The sequence below is a fragment of the Stegodyphus dumicola genome, chromosome 10 (assembly GCF_044657685.1).
Source record: "Stegodyphus dumicola isolate Sdum_Otavi_A_Nest chromosome 10, ASM4465768v1".
Taxonomy (NCBI): Eukaryota; Metazoa; Arthropoda; class Arachnida; order Araneae; family Eresidae; genus Stegodyphus; species Stegodyphus dumicola.
The window spans coordinates 95,233,002-95,254,004 of NC_140777.1; the positions used below are offsets into that span (position 1 = coordinate 95,233,002).

At 33.4% G+C, this 21,003-nt stretch overlaps 1 protein-coding gene across 1 annotated transcript in view; it reads left to right on the forward strand.

The window, feature by feature from the left end:
* Positions 1–21,003, forward strand: part of LOC118198821 (UDP-N-acetylglucosamine transporter-like) — a 41,816-nt gene that overhangs the window by 10,023 nt on the left and 10,790 nt on the right. The window contains exon 2 of the mRNA XM_035370594.2: positions 20,484–20,734. Within this exon, the coding sequence (XP_035226485.1) occupies positions 20,484–20,734 (251 nt within the window). The remainder of the gene's footprint in view (positions 1–20,483; positions 20,735–21,003) is intronic.

A 21,003-nucleotide genomic window follows, 5' to 3' on the forward strand; every position in this document is an offset into this window, starting at 1 on the left:
AAATCGTCGACACAAAACCATTCTGACAGTAATTTGCAAGTATCAGGAAATTCTTGTTTGCATTTATCAAAATGATATTTCAGAGTTTCAGCTAATAAATATGGACTTCGTTTTAGTCCAAATAAAACTCTACTAAAGTTCATTTCTGATATGAATTAGAACCGATATCATCAGTCCAGAAGAATCTAGTAAATTTTCTGTCACTAGGATCGATCAAAATTTGTAGATACGCTTGCTTTATATCCGCTGTGAAGGCGATTGTATTTTGGCAAAACTTTAAAATTATTTCAAATAGATTTGGATACAAGTTTAGTCCTTTAAATAAACAGTCATTAATCAAAAGTTGTCCTCCTTCATGAGAAAAACCATCAAACACGATTCGAAGTCGACTAGTAGATTTGTCCTCGCAAATGACAGCATGGTGGGTAAGTAGAATGACTGCTCAGAATATGACACTTCAATATCTGACGACGAATTCTCAATTATACCTTCCTTATGGTAATCATCAATTACCTTTTCATAATCCTAAAAAAATCTGTATCATTTCTAAATCTCCTAACCAGACCATTGAAACGTTTCCGAGCCACTTCTCTATTATTTGCTAATTTCTCCTGCATACCTGATTTCCACGGCAACTTTACACAATACCTTCCATCTACGAACCCAACAGAATTATTAAATTCATCAAGTATCTCATGTTCCACTAAAGTCAAACACTCTGCTTCCTTGTTTTCAATATCTAAACTTTCCAGTTCCCAGAAATGCCTGAGTTCAGCTGACACAGTGCTTTGATCACCCAAAACTAAGTTTACAATAGCAGTTTTATTCAGATCACCACAATTTCCTTGCAAGGACCATCTAAGTTCTGTGTTTACAGCTACCAAAGACGTATTTAACCTTTCAAAACCTTTTGTCAAATTCCAATAAAAATCTATACCTATTAACAAAAAAATTTCATTATCATCTGACACCTGATTATATCCCCACGTTAAAGTTAATCCCTTGGCTTCCATTTCAGCTCTTGTACTCTCATTCGGCAAATTAGTCGCAGCCCTCGAAATTTGTTCTGTTTCCAACGCCTGTATTACGACTTCTTTTCCATCTAAAATATTTCGCAATCTCACTTCAAATCTGCGACATGTTTGCAACCAAGGATCCTTTGCTCCAAATGAGTAAATCTTTAATGTTTCTGACCCTAGACATTTTAATCCCAACTTCATAGATACATTTCTTTTAATAAAACTTTTCTCACTACCGTTATCAAACATTGCAATAATTATACCTGACAATTTACAACCAACAATTTCTGTTCTAACACACTGCAATAAAATCACATTTCTATCATTTACAACTGAATTCGAATTAGTAGACAGAATTTCCATTTCCTTTGGTTTTTCTTCTTCTAGTTTTGAATTAGATTTACACTTGCTAGAATTTTCAAATTTAAAACAAATAGCTTTGGCATGTCTACCAGAGCAGAATGAACACTGTTTAGCATTACATTTTTTCACAAAACAGTTTGTGTTACAACACAACAGACATCTCCTTTCCTTAATTAATGTATCCCTTTTTTGTTGTACAGTCATGGTTTCACATTCAGTCTTATAGTGACCTTGACCACAGAAGAAACAAACTTGGGAAGTTTTCGCCATAAATTCTGTTACTGATGCGTGTTGATTATTACGACTCGGAGGGAAGTGCCGTTTCTGATTTCGAAAATTGTTTTGTTTGTGTTGGTTAGAATGAAAATTATTATATGATGATACATTATTAGAATTAATACGGAATGCTTTTTCTCTTGCACTAACAGCATTATGCAAAAACTTCATTAATTCCTGTAAATCATGACAATTATTTATATTTTGCTTAGAAAATTCAGTCAATTCTCCTGGCAGATTTTTTAGTATTATGTTAGTCAGTATTGTTGTGTATGTTTCCGATTTGATATTTAATTCCTCTAAACATCTAATTTGAGTTTGGGCTTCAAAATAAAAGTTATGAAGAGCCTGAATGTTAGAAGCATTTTTTACAGGTGCCAGATTTAATAAATTTGACAAGTGTGCATTTATTAAAATGTCTCTTTGGCCAAATGTTTCAGAAATTAATTTAACAGCCTGTTTATAATTCTCTGGAATAATTGAGAAGTGTTAATGCTAGCTAGGGCTTTACCACCTAATAAAGACTTTAATAGCAAAATTTGTCAATCTCGGTTAAACTAGAATTATTATTCACAGAATTCTCAAACTGATTCCAAAAATCTAAATATTCTGAAGGCTTGCCATATAATCGAAGAAGCAAATGTTTAGGAAGTTAAGTTCTGTTTTCTAAATGCGAAGTTTTATTTTCTACGTGAACATTTTCTGGATTTACTGTTTGTTCACCTGACTGATATGGAACTTTTCCAACTGATTTAATTTTGTTTTGCAACTTTACTTTAACTGGTATTATTTTTTCATTATATTCATTTACTGTGTTAATTTCATCCTTAATTTCTTGTTCTTCTTTCAACAATTCATCAGTGTTGCTATATAGTATGTTAATAATTTCAATTTTGCTATTCAGCTGTTCTAAATATGAATCACATACATCTATGTCAATATCTGATTCATTCAAATATCTGTTTATCTTTTCTACTAACTTTAAAGTTTGTTCACGTCTACGAAAGTTGTGTCACGTTTAGTTCGAAGTTTTAACAATTTAGCCATTTTCACAATTTCTAGCAATAAATTTTACCCCTCAAATATTTTAACAGTAAATTATAATTCTAGAATTCTAAGAAGACAAACTGTAATTTTCAACAACAAATCACACTTCAAAGCATTAACAACAAATTCTAATTCTAAGAAAACACAACATTTTCTTACTTGCAAATACATTCGAACTTCCAAATATCAATGCAAACATTCAGTAAATGCGAAACCGAAAGTTGTAAATTTTTACCAGACAAGATCAACGACATCAAACAACTTTACTACTTCAACAATTACAAAATATTCTATTCAAACAAATTTTCAACTAAACTATTTACTCACCCCACCGTACAATGTTTCCCGGTCGATGCACCACATATTACGAACCGATTAACGATACGAATGCGAAGTTCGAAAGGTGAATACAGTTAAAAGTCGTTAATTCGGGCACCCATAATCCGGAATGATCTATAATCCGGACCTCAAAGCTACGAACTTTTGACGCATGCGCATAAGCTGACGCGTGCGTAAGACCTTTACGGCTGCGAATATGCTTGTGCGCATGCACATAATACGTTTACATATGTGCGTTTAATGTATAACGGACGGTATAAGCTAAGCTAAAATTATCTAATTCAGTTAATGTTGCAGATTGCGTTGTTCCTTAATCTTCGAATTGGATCCGCCTTATTATTTTTTGCAGACTGTTAGAGCAATTTTCTAAAAGTAAGCTTGAACTTTCGATTATGTCAAATAGAATTTCCGATATTTTACTAATATGTAAAGGATCTACAAAGTGAAAGTATGTTTCGAAATCCGAAATCTGTTTATCAATTTCACGCTGCTCTGGGGATGGGGAAACGCCGCGGCATGCAATGAATTCGAAGTTGATCTGTCAGCACTATCCTTATCTTCGGGGCAGATGTTTTTATTTTATTTGGCTTATAATTCCTTACTAAACGTAATATTTCATCTCGATGTACTCCGTGTTTGTTATGATTTAAATCAAGTTCCCCGTCATTATAATTCGCTTCCGATAGTGAAGAAAGTGACACAGAGTTTATTGAAAACGAAAAAATTTTGATTGACAATTAGTCGGTATTCTCGACACAGCAATTATAGGACTTGAACATCGGAACTTTGTAACTAAACAAGAAATTATGTCTGTTTAATAGAATTAAAGAGAAAGTATTATCACACGAAACGAAGCAACTTATATTGAAAGAAATGTTTAATAAAGTAAACAAATAAATATTAAGCTTTTTCTTTTTTGTAAATTTTGATACCCTTTAGATCATAATTGTCCTTTATTTCATAAATTACGGTTTTATATTTTTAATTTTGTAATTTCTGCATGCCATCTTACCATATTTAAACTGATGATCTATAATCCGGAATCGCCGAAGTCCCGATGAGTCCAGATTAACGACTTTTGACTGTATAACACTTGACAATTCTTGTTCGAACGCTATTTTTGTTTCAACCAGTTTGATCCAGTCTAGTTTTGATCTTGATTTGGTATACAAAAATGCATGACGATATCTTTCGTTTATATTTAATGAAAACAACAAAATATATCACAGTAATACAGCGACATCGCAACGGTGAACCTATAATTACATAATGTAAACACAGAATTCTTTCGGCCCAATAGCGCCCTCTATACCATGAAAAGTTCAAACAACTATAAACACGCTGACACGATCAGCGACACAGCCTCCAGGTTATCAGGCTATCACGGTGGAGACAGTTTCACAGCAAAACACTAGAGTACAACTCCTCTGCTTGGTCATTCTCGGAACTCCATGTACTCTCGATATTCTCCACGCTACAACTCGCGATGCACTCAACGACATATAATAATCTATAATCTGGAAATATCCCCTTATCCGGAATTGCCGAAGTCCCGACGAGTCTGGATTAAAGACTTTGTACTGTAAATGTTTTATCTTTTGGCCTATGAGTATCATAAACGAAATATAATTTTAGCATATTGAAAGAAATTTTTCTTTGCCAACATTTCTTAGCACATTTATTTTAAATCTGTACTCACTTCCAAGCGTAATATCAACATAAAAGGTTACCATACTCTTTATTATTCAAGTATTAACATAAAAAAAAAACTGTATAGGCATCGCTATATGAGTCGTTACTCAAGTTGTGATGTGTTGATAAACATGCGGACATGAAAGCAAAATATAATAAATAAAGATTCGCCAGGTTCGCGGTGTCAGAGATGTAAAATATTAGTAAGTGTAAATTCAACGATATATTTATGTATAATGTTTCAATTTCAGATGTAAGCCAAGCAGGCAATTTGGCAGCTAGAGAGCTAAATTATTGATGATACAAATTTATTCTAAAATGATTGTTTCAATAACGAGGTATTTTATTAAGTGCCAAAGTGAAATTAAGAATCGGGACTCTCCACATGTTTTATTATGCGCAGGGGGGATAAAATGTGCATGTGTAAAGCATACCAAAAAAATTTTCTGGAGCAATACATATATGGGGATTTATGCCAGAAAAGCAAAGAATGTTTTCTGCTCACATTTCCCAATCGTTGTGCAACAACAGTGATAACAGCAATTCAAGAAAATATCACATTATATTTTCAGGCTGCTGAAAAGGGTGTAAGAAAAGAGAATTAAGAAATGTTGGGTGTGAACAATTTAACGGTTTAAATATCATGGCTCGAGTTTTCCAATTTTCGTTTGAAATATCACTTCCCCCCCCCCCGTATTTTGCCTTTTTTTTTTAATATAATGGACTACACAATTAGGACACTACCTAATGAAGAAGAGGCTGACATAAGATTCCTTAAGGACATAGGAATAATTCATAGCAATTGACTTTGTTCTCAACATCATTCAGTGATGTTAACTTTTAACTCACCTCTATGGTGTTGTTACCTACGTTCTTGCTGTGAAAAAAAAAAAAAGGATTGAAAAACCAAAACATGATTTGAAGCTGGTGTCTTTCTTTACTTAGTGACGTTTGTTTTATATATCTGTGGTTTCAGGAATTGATGTCGATTGAATTTTGCCAACTTCAGTTAGAAATCAGTCATAATATGACAGTAAATTGTAATAACTGTTTGAGGGAAGTCGGTCGCGGACACTTAACTGACAGGGACACTTAGCCGACAGGACATTTAATGACACGGACACATAGCTGACATGGACACTTAGCCAACAGGACATTTAGCTGACACGGACACTTAACCGACAAGACACTTAGTCGACATGAACAGTTAGCCAACAGGACATTTGGCCGACACAGAAAGTTAGCCGTCAGAACAATTGGCTACGGAACACTTAACTGTCAACACGTTTAGTCAACAGGACACTAATCCAACAGGGACGTTTAGGTGACACATACCCAATAATTATTTGGACTTACTATCAATTACAAAATTTCTCGACTTCTCGATAAGTTCAATATTTAAGTTATTTTTTCAATATCAGTGAAATTCATTTTTTGATTCTTAAAGATTTGATATGTTCTTATAATTATTGTGTTAATTTAGCATTGTTTGATATTTATCATGCCGTTTGGTGTATATTGGCCAAATTGAAAAAGCACTGAAATTTCTCATCAGGGAATATAAATTAAATTTTGGAAGGAAAAAGGAATTTTTTTAGCTAAGTACGGAGGTCACTTAATTACATTTTAATATGATCTTAAAAAATTGTCCGTAAAGCTTCTTCATTTAATCAACTGGGTTCTTTTCAACACTTTCACATCATTAATAATTTTTCTTGTTTACTTAATGATATTAATTTTCAATCTCACTCCTCCAAATGCTTTCAAATTTCTAATACCTTTATGTTTCATTACTATTTTACTCATCACATCATGTAACATTCTTTCCTTTACAAAACCTTTTGGCTCCTCCCTCTAATGAAATGTCCTTTCCCTGTCATGAAAAATCTGAATAATGCAATAAAAATTATTGTTATTCTTGAATTATACTTTTTTATAGAAACATACGAGGGCTATCCAGAAAGTAGATTACGTTTTGGAATAAAAAAATAAACAAAGTATAGGAAACAAATTTTATTATATACAGATGAAAGCCACACTCAAATACTACTTTTCTACATAGTCACCATACAAATTAAGGCATTTATCGTAGCGATGTACGAGCTTGGAAATTCCTTCGTCGAAAAATTCGGCCGCCTGCGCCTTCAACCACTTCGTTACCTCTTCTTGCAGCTGTGCGTCGTCATCAAAACGCTGCATAGCCAGCCACTTCTTCATTGCTGGGAATAGGTGGAAGTCGCTCGGTGCCAGGTCGGGACTGTACGGCGGATGAGGAAACAACTCCCACTTAAAAGATTCAAGAACTTTACGAGTGACATTTGCCGTGTGGGGCCGGGCGTTGTCGTGAATCAACAAGATTCCTCTGCGCTTGTTTTGAATTGCTCTTCTGAGTTTTTGGAGAGTTTGGCAATACCTTTGAGAGTTTATTGTAGTGCCTCTTTCCAGGAAGTCCACCAAAATTACACCTTTTCTGTCCCAAAAAACAGTCGCCATCATCTTCCTTGCCGACATTGTTTGCATGCATTTCTTGGGTTTTTGGGGAGAACTTGTGTGCCCCCACTGCATTGATTGCAATTTCGTTTCACAGTTCACATGTTTCACCCATGTTTCGTCACCAGTAACGATGCGATCGAGTAAAGAGTCACCATCCTTATGGTAAGCGTCCAAAAAGTTCAACGCTGCAGCCATTCGCTGATTTTTGTGGTCCTCTGTCAAGATTTTTGGAATCCATCTTGCACAAAACTTGTGGTAACCAAGCTTTTCGCTGATGATTTCGTGCAACAAACTTCGCGAAATTTGTGGAAAACTCAAAGAAAGTTCCGTTATTGTGAAATTTCGATTTTCACGGACTTTAGCATCGACTTTTTCGAGAAGTTCGGCGGTCACTATGCTGGGTCTCCCACTTTGATCTTCGTCGTGAACATTGGTTCGGCCATTTTGAAATCTTATGACCCACTGACGCACTCCACCTTCAGTGATAATGTTGTCCCCATACACTTCACGAAGCTGCCGATAGATTTCTATCGGTTTACAGTTTTTTGCAGTCAGAAACCTTATTACTGAGCGCACCTCGCAGCTCGCGGGATTTTCAATTAACGCAGACATTTCAAACCGTCACAGTATCTGAACGGAGCACAGCACGAACCTCTCACTAGCACGGCTAGATGCAGACTGAGCTGCGCAACGCTCTGACCCCAAGATGGCCGCGCTAGCCCCGCCCCTAGCGGACACAGATGGAAACGTAATCTACTTCCTGGATGGCCCTCGTATATTAGTGAGGGTTAGTTTAGCAAATATACTTTATTTTGTTATTAAAAACAAATATAAAAAGAGAATTTTTAAGACAAGCAAAGGTATAAATTATTTGAGACCTCTGTTCATGCCGTCATTCTTGAGATAAAAATTCTGTAACCTTTTATTGACCACGCCTCTCTTTCGAAATACTTACTTAGGTTAATGTTTACTGCACTAAATTGGAGCATAATGTTTAATTTAGAAGTAAAATATTCTTTAAGGTTTTGTTTTATTCGTAACTGAAGTTGCAGAAGGAGAGGGCCACAAACCAAGTCTGCGGTCACCTAACAGAAGTAGGTTTGGTTTACATAATTACGGCAAAGCCAAAGGGCTACCTGGCAAAGGGAGGGATGCCATTGTGGAGAACTTTCTAATGAAAACTGGCTCGTATACATGTTACACATGGCGAAAACCACGAAAACACCCATGCAGCCTGTCTGTTCACAGGATTCGAAATTCGGACCGAACTGCCAGCATTCATGACTTTAAAGCTCGGCCTCTGCTGAGCCTAACAGAAATAGTGTAACAGTTTTACTTAATATATATCTAGTATCTTCCAATGAAAATTGCCGTTTTAGGCTAGAACTTTATAAATGCATTCAGAAAAATGGGCACCAAAAATTTTTCGATTACCATGTAGCTAAACCAAAAACGCAAAACAGAAGGAATGAAAGAGGAAAAAAAAAATAAATAAATAAAATAAAATTAATGTAAAATGAAATGAAAATTTATACATTTTTAACAGATATTGCACAAAGTTATATTTTATAAGAACAACATTAATATAAGATATTGTATTGAAAATTACACATTGCGACACAAAACATAGTACATAATATTATGTATTTACATGACTGATCTAGTTAAATCCAGCATCAATAGATGGCACCACATTACGGTGACTTTTCAGAATGTGACGCTTTGCTTCCCCTACTTGGTTTGTGGCCCCCTCCTTCTGCAGCTTCAGTTATGAATAAAACAAAACCTTAAAGAATATTTTACTTCTAAATTAAACATTATGCACCAATTTAGTGCTGTACACATTAAGTAAGTATTTTAAGCGAGGGGCATGGTCAATAAAAGGTTATAGAATTTCTATCTCAAGAATGTTGGCATGAACAGCAAATTATAGAGGTCACAAAAAATTTATACCCTTGCTTGTCTTAAAAATTCACTTTTTTTAATTGTTTTTAATACCAAAATAAAATATATTTGCTAAACTAACCCCTACCACCATATGTTTCTATAAAAAAGTATAATCCAAGAATAACTATAATTTTTATTGCATTATTCAGATTTTTCATGACAGGGAAATTAAATTTCATTAGTGGAAGAAGCCAAATGCTTTTGTAAGGGAAAGAATGTAACATGATGTGATGAGTAAAATAGTAATGAAACATAAAGGCATTAGAAATTTGAAAGCATTTGGAAGAGCGAGATTGGAAAATTAATGTCATTAAGTAAACAAGAAAAATTATTAATGATGTGAAGGTGTTCAAAAGAATCCAGTTGATTAAATGAACAAGCTTTATAGATAATTTTTTTTAAGATCATATTAAAATGTAATTAAGTGACCGCCGTTCTTAGCTAAAAAACTTTCTTTTTTTCTTTTGAAATTTAATCATATTCCCTGACGAGAAATTTAGCACTTTTTCAATTTGGCCTATATACACCAAACAGCACGATACATAAATTACACAAGAATTAAAAGCACATATGAGACCTTTAAGAATTGAAAATGAATTTTACTGATAGGTTGAAAAAAATAACTTAAATATTGAACTTATGGATAAGTCGAGAAATTTTGTAATTTAAGTAAATTTAAATAATTATTGGGTATGTGTCAGCTAAATGACACTTGGCTTAGTGTCCTGTTGACTAAATGTCTTGACAGTTGAGTGTCCCGTAGCTGAATGTCCTGACGGTAAATCTTTGTGTCGGCTAAATGTCCTGTCGGCTAACTGTCTGTGTCGTCTAAATGTCCTGTCAGCTAAATGGCTTGTCGGCTAAGTGTCCTTTTTGGCTAAATATCTTGTCTGCTAACTGTCCGTGTCGTCTAACTGGTGTCGGCAATGTGTCACAGACCCGAGGAAAGTATGTGCAAATAGTTTGATGTCTCATAAAAGAAATAAAATCGGTGGAGCCACCAAAATCATAGAAATAGAGGAAAGTTTTTTCACAAAAAGGAAGAACAATGTTGGATATGCTCTTCCGGAGCAATACATATTTGGGGGCTTATACCAGAAAAGCAAAGAATGTTTTCTGCTCGTCTTTCCCGATCATTCTGCTACAACATAGATAACAGCAATTCAGGAAAACATCACAGATGGCAGCATTATATTTTCAGGCTGCTGGAAAGGATATAAGAAAAGGGAATTAAGAAATGTTCGGTATGAACAATTCACTGTGAATTATAATTTTGTAGACTCGAAACTGGATGCCATACCCAAACTGTGGATTGATTGTGGGGCAGTGCTAAATGCAGAAATGTCAGCAGGGAAATGCTCGCAACCATTTAGAGTCATATTTGATAGAATGTAATGTGGAGTCAGTTATATTTAAAAACTGAAATTTTTCCTATAATATTGAATGATATTTGTAATATTATGCCACCTGTTTAGATTGATTTTTGTTTTGTTTTCTATGGTTAGGATGTCATATATGGCCTGTGATACATGTGGTTGCCGAATGTGGCGACGTTTTGTCTTGAATGGTTTGAGATTTCTTTTGTATGGCAGCCCTTTTTATATTGAAAATTTTGTGGGGAATGTGGTTTAATTTCGTTATGATGGTATTTTGGTTACATGTTGAATAATGGCATAAAGTGACAGAAGTATATTTTTGCAGTTTTTATGGGATGCAGGATATTAGAAGCTGAACTTTACATGTGAGAAGTGTGGATCTGATATAAAGATTCAGTAAAAAAAAAAAAAAAAAAAAAAAAAAAAAAAAAGTATTTCTGCTGGATTTGTGTGGATTTTCATAAAAATTGTTGAGGATAAAGAATGCAGTTCTCAACGAAGTTTGTGATTTCGATTCTGGTTTTCCTGCTCTTGTTTGTTTGAAATTAATATTTTGCTTTTCGGGGAACTATTTTGAATGTAAGTGGGTTTACTTTTTTATTGTTTTAATTTTATAGAGATTTATTTTAATTGTCGCATTGCTTTAAGTTTGTGTTGTTATTTTGGCGTTAGTGTGGAATTGGGTGCCCCTTTGATTAGCAACAAATTTTGTTCAATTTTTGGTGATGAATAGCTTTGTTTTAGCTTTATATGATGTCATCATTCTCCTGATTTTTTTTTTTAAGTGATAGTTAGATGTGTACATGGACAAAGTCAAGGCAGTGCGCAATGCCGAGTTTGTGCAATTCTCTGATAATTTTTAAGTGAAAATAGATCAAAGTATGCATGGAGACCAAGTTTGTGCAATTCTTCGATATTTTTATTTTGGTTTTGTGTAGCTGCCATCTTAAAGTTGTGCCTTTCTGGTGCCAATCTTCGTATAAAAAAGAATCATTAAAAAAACAAGGTGTAATCATTAATAAATGTAATTGTATCTAATAAAACTATTGATTTATCTCTCTTGATATTGATATCACTGGGCGATCAAAACGAGCTGTGGTCAAGGCATTTGTCTCCCTTGAAAATGCAGCAAGGAAGATGGGCCTAATCATTAATGAAGGCAAAACTAAATTTATTATTGCATTAAAAAAAAAAACTGTTGATTTATCCCCCTTGAAGATAAATAGTTATGCCTTTGAAACCGTAAAACAATTTAAATATCTGGATACGTTGATGACAAGTTGCAACGATATAAAAATTGAAATTAAAAATAGAATATTTATGGTTAATAGATGTTACTATGGCCTTAAAAAACAAATCCAAACTAATGAACATAAAAACTAAATTAAATTTATATAAAACTTTAATAAGGCCTGTTGCCTTTTACAGAAGTGAATGTTGGGTACTTAACAGAACAAAGAAAAACTGATATCAACTTTTGAAAGAAAGATCTTTGGACCAACAACATGCCATGTGAAGGATTCTCTGTAATCATGAACTAGATGGAAAATATAGGAAATATGGTGAAACCAATATTGTGAGAATTGTAGAGGCATCTCATACCAGATGGCTGGGCTATATGTTTAGATACGATTATGCATTTCCAACCAAAAAGATTCCTTTTTGAGAATTGAGGGAGTAAGATGAAGAGGAAGACCACCCACTAGATGGATAGATGATGTTGGGGAGGAAGCTTGGAGAGACAACCTTGGCCTGTAACAGGCTGTTGAGCTTATGAAGAATATTCTTTATGCCACCTGTTTAGATTAATTTTGTTTTGTTTTGTTATTTTAAATTTACGTAAAGAATATTCTAGATTTGGTGGCAAAAAAGTGGCTCATTTTTAACTGATGCCGCTCTAATGGAATAGTACCCAAAAAAGTCACAAGAAGAAAGCCTATCTGTCGAAACATCTAAACAAAAATTTAGTCTATTAAAAAATTTCAACTCTGTATTTTAATATTTAATACAAGGTCTATGCAAATGAATTTAAAAAATACAAGTGTTCCCCAAAAATGTGAGCCACGATGTGTAAATGGAGGATTTCTTTTTATATGTTCCCATTATATGTGATTATTTATATGCTTTAACAATTTATTTGCCTGTTTTAATGGATACAGTAATTTACCTTTTACAATAATAAAATTCATTAAAATGTTGTATTAGTGAAGTGTTTCCCCATTTAGATTATCCCTTAGGTTTGATGATGGACAAGTAGTAGTCAGCAAGCATAGCTGCATACGATTCTACATGTTAGTGGTGTTCTATCGTAGATATGTGCTGATGAAATCGGTTAGAGTATAATTGAGGGTGCACCTTGGATTGTCACTAAGTTGTTTCATTTATCACCAAGTTGGTTTTCCATTTATGGTAACCTGATTAGTTGAATGTTATGGAAACCCTACTACAGTTAAAAGTCGTTAATCCGGACTCGTCCGGACTTCGGCGATTCCGGATTATAGATCATCAGTTTAAATCTCGTTAGCTGGCATGCAGAAATTCTAAAATTAAAAATATGAAACCGTAATTTATGAAATAAAGAACAATTATGATCTAAAGGGTATCAAAATTTACAAAAAAAAAGCTTAATAATAATAATATAATAATATATTATATTATTATTATTACTTTAATATAATAAATTTTATTTTTTTACTTTATTAAAAATTTCTTTCAATGTGAGTTGTTCAAGTTGCTTCGTTTTATGTGATAATACTTTCTCTTTAATTCTATAAACAGAAATAATTTCTTGTTCAGTTACAAAGTTCCACTGTTCAAGTCCCGTAGTTGCTGTGCCGAGAATACCAACTAACTTGTCAATCGAAATTTTTTCGTTTTCGCTAACCTCTCTGTCACCTTCTTCATGTCTTTATCCACTTTTTGTTTGATGGACATCGAAACATATTTTCGTTTTGTAGATCCTTTGGGAGCTCCAGCATCGGAAATTCTATTTGGCATAATCGAAAGTTCAAGTTTACTTTTATAAAATTGCTCTTACAGTCTGCAAAAAATAATAAGCTGGATCCAATTCGAAGATTAAGGAACAACGCAATCATCAACATGAACTGAAATAGATAATTAGATAATTTTAGTCTATACCGTTCGTTATACATAAAACGCGCACGCGAAAACGTATTCTGCGCTTGCGCACACGCATATGCGCAGTCGTAAAGGTCTTATGCGCACGAGTAAACGCCTATGCGCATGTGTAAACGTGGCGCATGCGCAGAAAGTTTTTAGCTTTGAGGTCCGGATTATGGGTGTCTGAATTAACAATTTTTGACTGTATGACATGTTTGGTTGCGTGATTGAGGTGAATTTGACTGCTGGGAAAAGATTTCTAAGGGCTTGTTTGTGTGTTGGATGTTGGTTCGGAAGTACGTTGCTTATTTTGTGGTTTTACACTGTAAAATGGCTGAATGGGACAAGATTAATTTAAAGTTTTTGCAACGAATGCTTTGCAACAAAAGAGAAAAAAAGCATTAATTGATTGGTGTGTAAATGAAGGTTTACTTAGTAGCCATTACAAATGTCCTGTTTGGGCCTAAAGGAAATATGTATGGTCGAATGTCAGAAGATAACTACAGAGGATATTTTTTTACTCTTATTTTTGTGAATTTATATGACAACGCCAGTATACAGATTCTAGATCAGATAATTTTAGGAAGCTTTTGGATGCTGCTAAGGAATTTTGTTTGACTGAAGACACACATTCATAAATAAGGTAAATGGGTACTATTTCCTTTGCGTAGTGCTTTGATGCTATAAAGAATTTCCTTTTTTATGTTATTCCATTGTTTGATTTAAAATATAGTTTATTGAGATTATATACTTTTTGTTTGGCTTATTTCATTGTTTGATTTAAAATATAGTTTATTGAGATTATATACTTTTTGTTTGGCTTTAATGTAGAATTGTCTGCTCCTTTGACCTTTTTAAGTGAAAATAGATTAATGTGTACATAAACAAAGGGAGTGCACTATGCCAAGTTTGTGTGATTCTCTGAGGTTTTTCAAGTGAAAATAGGTCGATGTGTACATAAATACAGAGTTTGTGCCATTCTTTGACTTGTTACTTTGGCTTTACGTTGCGGTGATTTTTGGCGCTAGAGGTTTTTTTTAAATCATTAGTTCCTATTTAATGACATGAGTGTATCAAATATTGCTACAAGAGGTTTACTTACTGCATTTTTAATAGAAGATTCTAACATTGCAATGAGATTACATACTTTTCCACATACTTCCTTTTGGGTCATAGAAACAAAATATTTAACATGTTGAGCGCCATGTCAGCCATCTCTGGCTGACACTAGACTTTCCGTTTAGGCCACGTCGACCACCGCTGGCTGACAGCGTGTTACATGATATATAACTATACAATTTATACTGTTTTATGGAAATACAGAAAAATTATTTAAAATTTACTTAGTTTTGATTCATTACAGGACTAATGGATTTCATTAAAACACGGTAAGCATAAAAACGGTTCTCCATTATAGCTATTACAAATTGTAATGTATAAATTTCAGTTAATGTTTCAGATTGCATTGTTCCTTAATCTTCGAATTGGATCCAGCTTATTATTTTTTGCAGATTGTTAGAGCAATTTTATAAAAGTAAGCTTGAACTTTCGATTATGTCAAAAAGAATTTCCGATTCTGGAGCTGCCAAAGGATCTACAAAGCGAAAGCATGTTTCGATGTCCATCAAACAAAAAGTGGAATTGCTGCAAAAAATGGATAAAGGCATATCCTTTGTTTCTCTAACCATTCCGAAATCTATTTATCTTATCAATTTCACGCTGCTCTGCAGGGGGGCTGGGGGGGACGTTGTGGTGCACAATGAACTGGAAGTTGATCTGTCAGCACTATACTTATCTTAGGGGCAGATGTTTCTATTTTATTTGGCGTATAATACCTTACTAAATGTAATATTTCATCTCGATGTACTCTGTTTTTGATATGATTTAAATCAAATTAATCGTCATTATAAATATCACGAATGCACATCAAATAGTTTTCTGGTTGCAATTTTCTAATTTTGACCGTGCATAATGTATGCTTTTACGCATGCGCACGTTGAAAGAAATGTTTAATAATGTAAACAAATAAATATTAAGCTTCTTTTTTTTTGTAAATTTTGATACCCTTTAGATCATAATTGCTCTTTATTTCATAAATTACGGTTTCATATTTTTAATTTTATAATTTCTGCATGCCATCTTACCAGATTTAAATTGATGATCTATAATCTGGAAAAACCGATAATCCGGAATCACCAAAGTCCCGACGAGTCCGGATTAAAGACTTTTGACTGTATAAGGTAAGAGTGTGAGACATATGCAAATTACATAATGCAAGAAAACTACACAGTCAATAGTTTATGATGATAAAGAAAGATTTCTGAAGGTTTGATGTTAGCCAGTATCTCGTTCTGGTACTCCTGCATTTTTTTGTGTGAAACGAACTATAGGCAAAGTTCACTTTAAATAAGACAGACTCCGTAAACGCAACTGATTTGCAATTTAACAAAAATATCATTGCTGCATTTTGTTTCTCAATTAGTAAAAGTGATATTGATACTGTATACAGAGTAAACGACTCAATTTCCCTAGAAGAGCAAAATGTATGGGAAAATTTCAGCAATTGAGAAGTAGAATTCTTCATATTAAAATGTGAACCCATTGGGAAGAAGAATTTTTAGGGGCTATATTCATTTGGTCAAAATGTTTTTAAATAGGTTAAACACCAAAATAAAAATGCATTGTCATCTCTGTGTGATGAATTCTAATAAAAATATTTACTTTTGATTTATTGTCCTCTTGGACTGTAGTGGTTAGCGGAGGTTGATTGCTTGTCTCAAATGCAGGGTTTAAATCCTGTTCAAGGCTTGGTTAGTTATGTATCCTTTCAGCTTTGTGCAGTGGACTACCCATAATGGTGCACCTTGTGCAGTGTTCTCAGCAATGGAGATGGCTAAGTGACTAATTGGTATGGCTATCCATTAATGCAGGGGTTCTTAACCCCATGCCCACAAAGCTATTTTTGTGCACCCGTGACTGTCCGCTATATACTATATTAGTACTATTTTGAATACTATATTAGCAACTATTTTGAATTTTTTGTTACCTTCTTAATGCAGAGTATTGTTTATGATGCTTATGATTGCAATAAAATAAAAAAAAATATTAAGAATATGAGATTGAAAATAAACATTTTCATAAATTTCTACCATCTATAAACATAACAGTATTCATTACATGATCACATCTTTTAAATAAAACTTAAAAGATTCAGTCGCTGATTTTGCAATATCACCAAAATAACTATATCAAAGTTCATCTTTATTTGGCACTAAGATGAATTAATAATTTGTTAATACACTTTATTTATTGATTATACTTTAAAATGTATTATACACACAAACCTTTTTGTGTGTGATTTTTTTTATTTGTGTGTGTGTGTGTGCGTGCGTGCGTGCATGCGCACGCTCTAACTTTGCCATAAATTAGAATGTTATTTTCTGCTATTGATGCCAATTCTGAAAGAACTTCAAAATTCCAAAAGGAGCTTCAGTCTTACAAGCATCTAGTGAAACAACAGTGGTTACAAAAACTGATCAGCATGAGATCATGTAGTCACATGGTAACTGAAAGAAAGTCGACTCTAAACGAGTGTGAGGTAGTATCTTCAAGTGACAAAAGTGATTTTGTACCAGTTTTCCACAAGAAAGTTCGCGTGTTGTCAGACTATGAAGGATATAATGCTTATACGTTTTGAAAAGCTTTATATGTGTAAAATAAGTACATATGTGAATAAAGTATTTAAAAATGCTCACATGTGTATTTTCTAACTCATATTTTAAAAGGTTTGATAAGATTCCAAGTAGCTGCCAAGCCTCATGTCTTGATTTTGTTTCTAAAGCAATTCCTAGTTATTTCGTAAAGTTTTGAGTTATTTTCAACGTAAGACTTTTTTTATGCGGCCCCTATTCACTGCATAAAAAAAATACTTTTTAATTGTGTTGCGAAAGCTATTTATTGTAGCTGACACTACGCGGGAAACGGAGAAGTCTCAATTACTTCTTCCTCCAGGATATCCATTTAGCTGCCATCATTTTTACATATAGCCTCTATAACTGTGACGAGTTCAAAAGGCAAGAGGTAGCATAAATAAATTTATATGGGTTCTTTCTAGGCTATATGCAAAAAAAATAAAAATAAATAAACTTATAAAGTATTGTTCTCACAGTAGGGTGAGGGGGAAAGAAATATAACCAGTTCCAGACGGTGTGAATAAAGTTCCTGTTTAGAACTCAGCCAAGGTGTTTGGAAATAGTTCAAGCTGATGATTGGTTCAAGATAAGACTATTTAGAATTCGTCGACTCTCTAAGCCGGTGGTTGCTAGACTGAGCTGTCTCTGAGCAGGATGTTCTTCGTAAGGTAGCGGCAAACCCGGCTACCTCGCTGTAAATCTCTTGGCAGAGATATTAATATCGCTCTACACAGAGCGAAGCAAAAATTTGCTCTTATCCGAGCTGGAAACACTGAGAGAAGGTTTCTCTCTCTATTTACTGTCACTAACTCTCACTCGCTCTCCTCTCTGGAACTGCATTCCATGATTTTGTTCAAGTTGACCTGGGCATGTTGAAACGAATCCCAGGATCCTCATTTGTCCGTAATTTTTAAAAGCACCTGTTGATTGGTGAGAGCACTTTGATTAACAACTGGGTATGATGAAGACAGAAACAAAAACCTGAGATTGTTTTGTGACTGCTGGTTACTTCCTCTTTCCAAGAATTCGTTAAGAAATACTCTGTGGGTTTGTGACTGCTGGTTACTTCCTCTTTCTGAGAATTTGTTAAGAAATACTCTGTGGGAACTTTCGAGGTGGTCATTCTTTTTCTCAGAACTTCGTGGTGATCGATAAAATAGCTGAAGACGTTACAGTATCTTTATTTCCCTAATCCAAATCTATAGTAGTTTAACTTCAAAAATAAGTTATACTCTTCCTGACTAACTACAAATAGTATAATGAATTTCCTGTGTATTATGTTAACTCGCAACATTTTTGCTATCTGCGAAAACTGACTTGTGTCATATTTTCAGAGATTACATCTGCAGAGTATGGGTAGATAATGAATTAATAATCACCACACCTTTACTATGAACAGTTTTAAATTAAGAATACATTTATTAAAAATATCTGCACCTAATATTAATACACATTTACAGATTTAGTATACTAGAACAAATAATACTTTTTCTCTCCAAGGGGGGAAATACACTACATTTTTTAATTTAATTCACCACACTACAATGCCGTAAGAAGTGTAATCTCATGGAACCAAAAATACAGTGCTCATCATTAACAGTAATAATCTTTTCGATTGCATAGAGGAAATTATCTCATCGGAAACCATACCCAATCCCGAGGATGCATTTTTCCCTATGAACATGGTGCGGTACAGAATGCTTATATGCATCCCGCTGAGAGCATTACAAATTCTTCAGTTTCTTGACTTCGAAAAAATTTCTAAATGATTCTACAAGTGTTGTCCAAATTAAAAAGGTGGTGGATGATAATTTTTCACGTCTAGGATTTGTGGATTGGGGTCCCCTAATTCCCAGTCGCCTTTTAAAACTGGGATTAAGATATTCCCCCTCCTTTCTGCATGCCTTCATGGTGTCACTGAAAGCATGATTGCTACATATTCAGGAGGTCTAGAGTTCCACCAAAGGCACTGCATATTTTTCACATTCCTGCATCAATAATGCTAATGACTCTACACAGGAAATATGACTTCAATACTAAAAATAATAATACCAAAAGAGTATTTTGTTTTCAACTTGATTTGGCATCTCCACAATGAATTCGCATTGTTTAGTTTGATAATTTGGAAGCATCTTTTGCATAACTTGAATTTAATATTAATGAATCTTGAATTTCTTATTTAAAATTATCCTGAGTTGTTGATTTTGGAATACTCAATTTTCTGCTTGCATTAGGAATTGTTTCCTAGGGATTTGGATGGAAACTGTTACACAAATGTTAACCGTTTCATTCTCATGCTAGGCTACATCTTCTTCACAGTGCAACAGCCTACCTGTTTCTTTTAAACTTCTTCATGCCACTGAGTTGAATTCATTGTTAGGGGATTAAAAAATCATTACTTAAAACTATATTACCATATATATATATATATATATATATATATATATATATATATATATAATCGAAATAGAAATTGAAAAGCTAACAAGTAATGTGACATAAGACCTATTTGGTCTTAAAAATTTTTTGTGCAAAATGCTGCAAAAATATTAAATAATAGGAAGAAATATTGTAGCGAGCTTGCTAAAAAGTTACCAGGAGCTGTAGCTCCATGAAATAGTTCAACGCAGTATTACTAAAATATTAACACATAAGTAATTTTTACAAAAATATTAACATGGAAAAATGAATAAACAGCATGCACGTGAAATAAATGTTGGAAAACATGTAAATGCATGAATAAACTAATCTTTTTAAAAATTACTTCTGTGTTAATATTTTAGTAATACTGCGTTGAACTATTTCATGGAGCTACAGCTCCTGGTAACTTTTTAGCAAGCTCGCTACAATATTTCTTCCTATTATATATACATATATATATATATTATTATTAGTTTTTGTATTAAATTTAAATAATTGTTCAAAAAATATTCAGGCATTCTTCAGTCTAATTATGGTTATAACTTATTATTTTCAGTAATATGTTTCAATGTCTTTATTTATGAACATTTTTCATGTTTCTTGTATATTATTAATGCAATTTTTAATGATGATATTTATTGTTATATACAATATGTATGTATTTATGCATATTTTTTTTTCTATCAATGCATCCTTAGGTGTTCAAAAAATGATGAAGTGGGTATCTTTAGTAGCACTCACAGTGCAAAATGCATCTTTAAACTTGCTGATGAGAATGGCTCGCACCCAAGAAGTATTATTTGTATCCAGTACTGCAGTTGTAATAGCTGAGATACTTAAACTTTTATTTTCATTAGTTATGGTTGGAGCAGTTGATGAAGGAAGTATCAAGAAGTTACTAATAGCTCTGAAAAAAACTGTTATTAGTCAACCCTTAGATACTTTTAAGGTAATTGCATTTTTCATATAATGGATTATTAAAACTCTTTTATTATTTCTTAAATATGACAGTTATATTTTGATGTAAAAATTGGGTATTGTTTGAATCTAAAATAAATATTAATCCTTCCCCTTTTTTAAGATCTAGATATTTAAACTAGCTTCCATTTTCAGTTTAGCAATGAACCTAGATGAAAGATCATACTTTGGTACTGTTTTATCAACATCCTCTGTTCAACATTTGGTAAAATTGCCATGCTTGTGGTATATTTTTGAGTA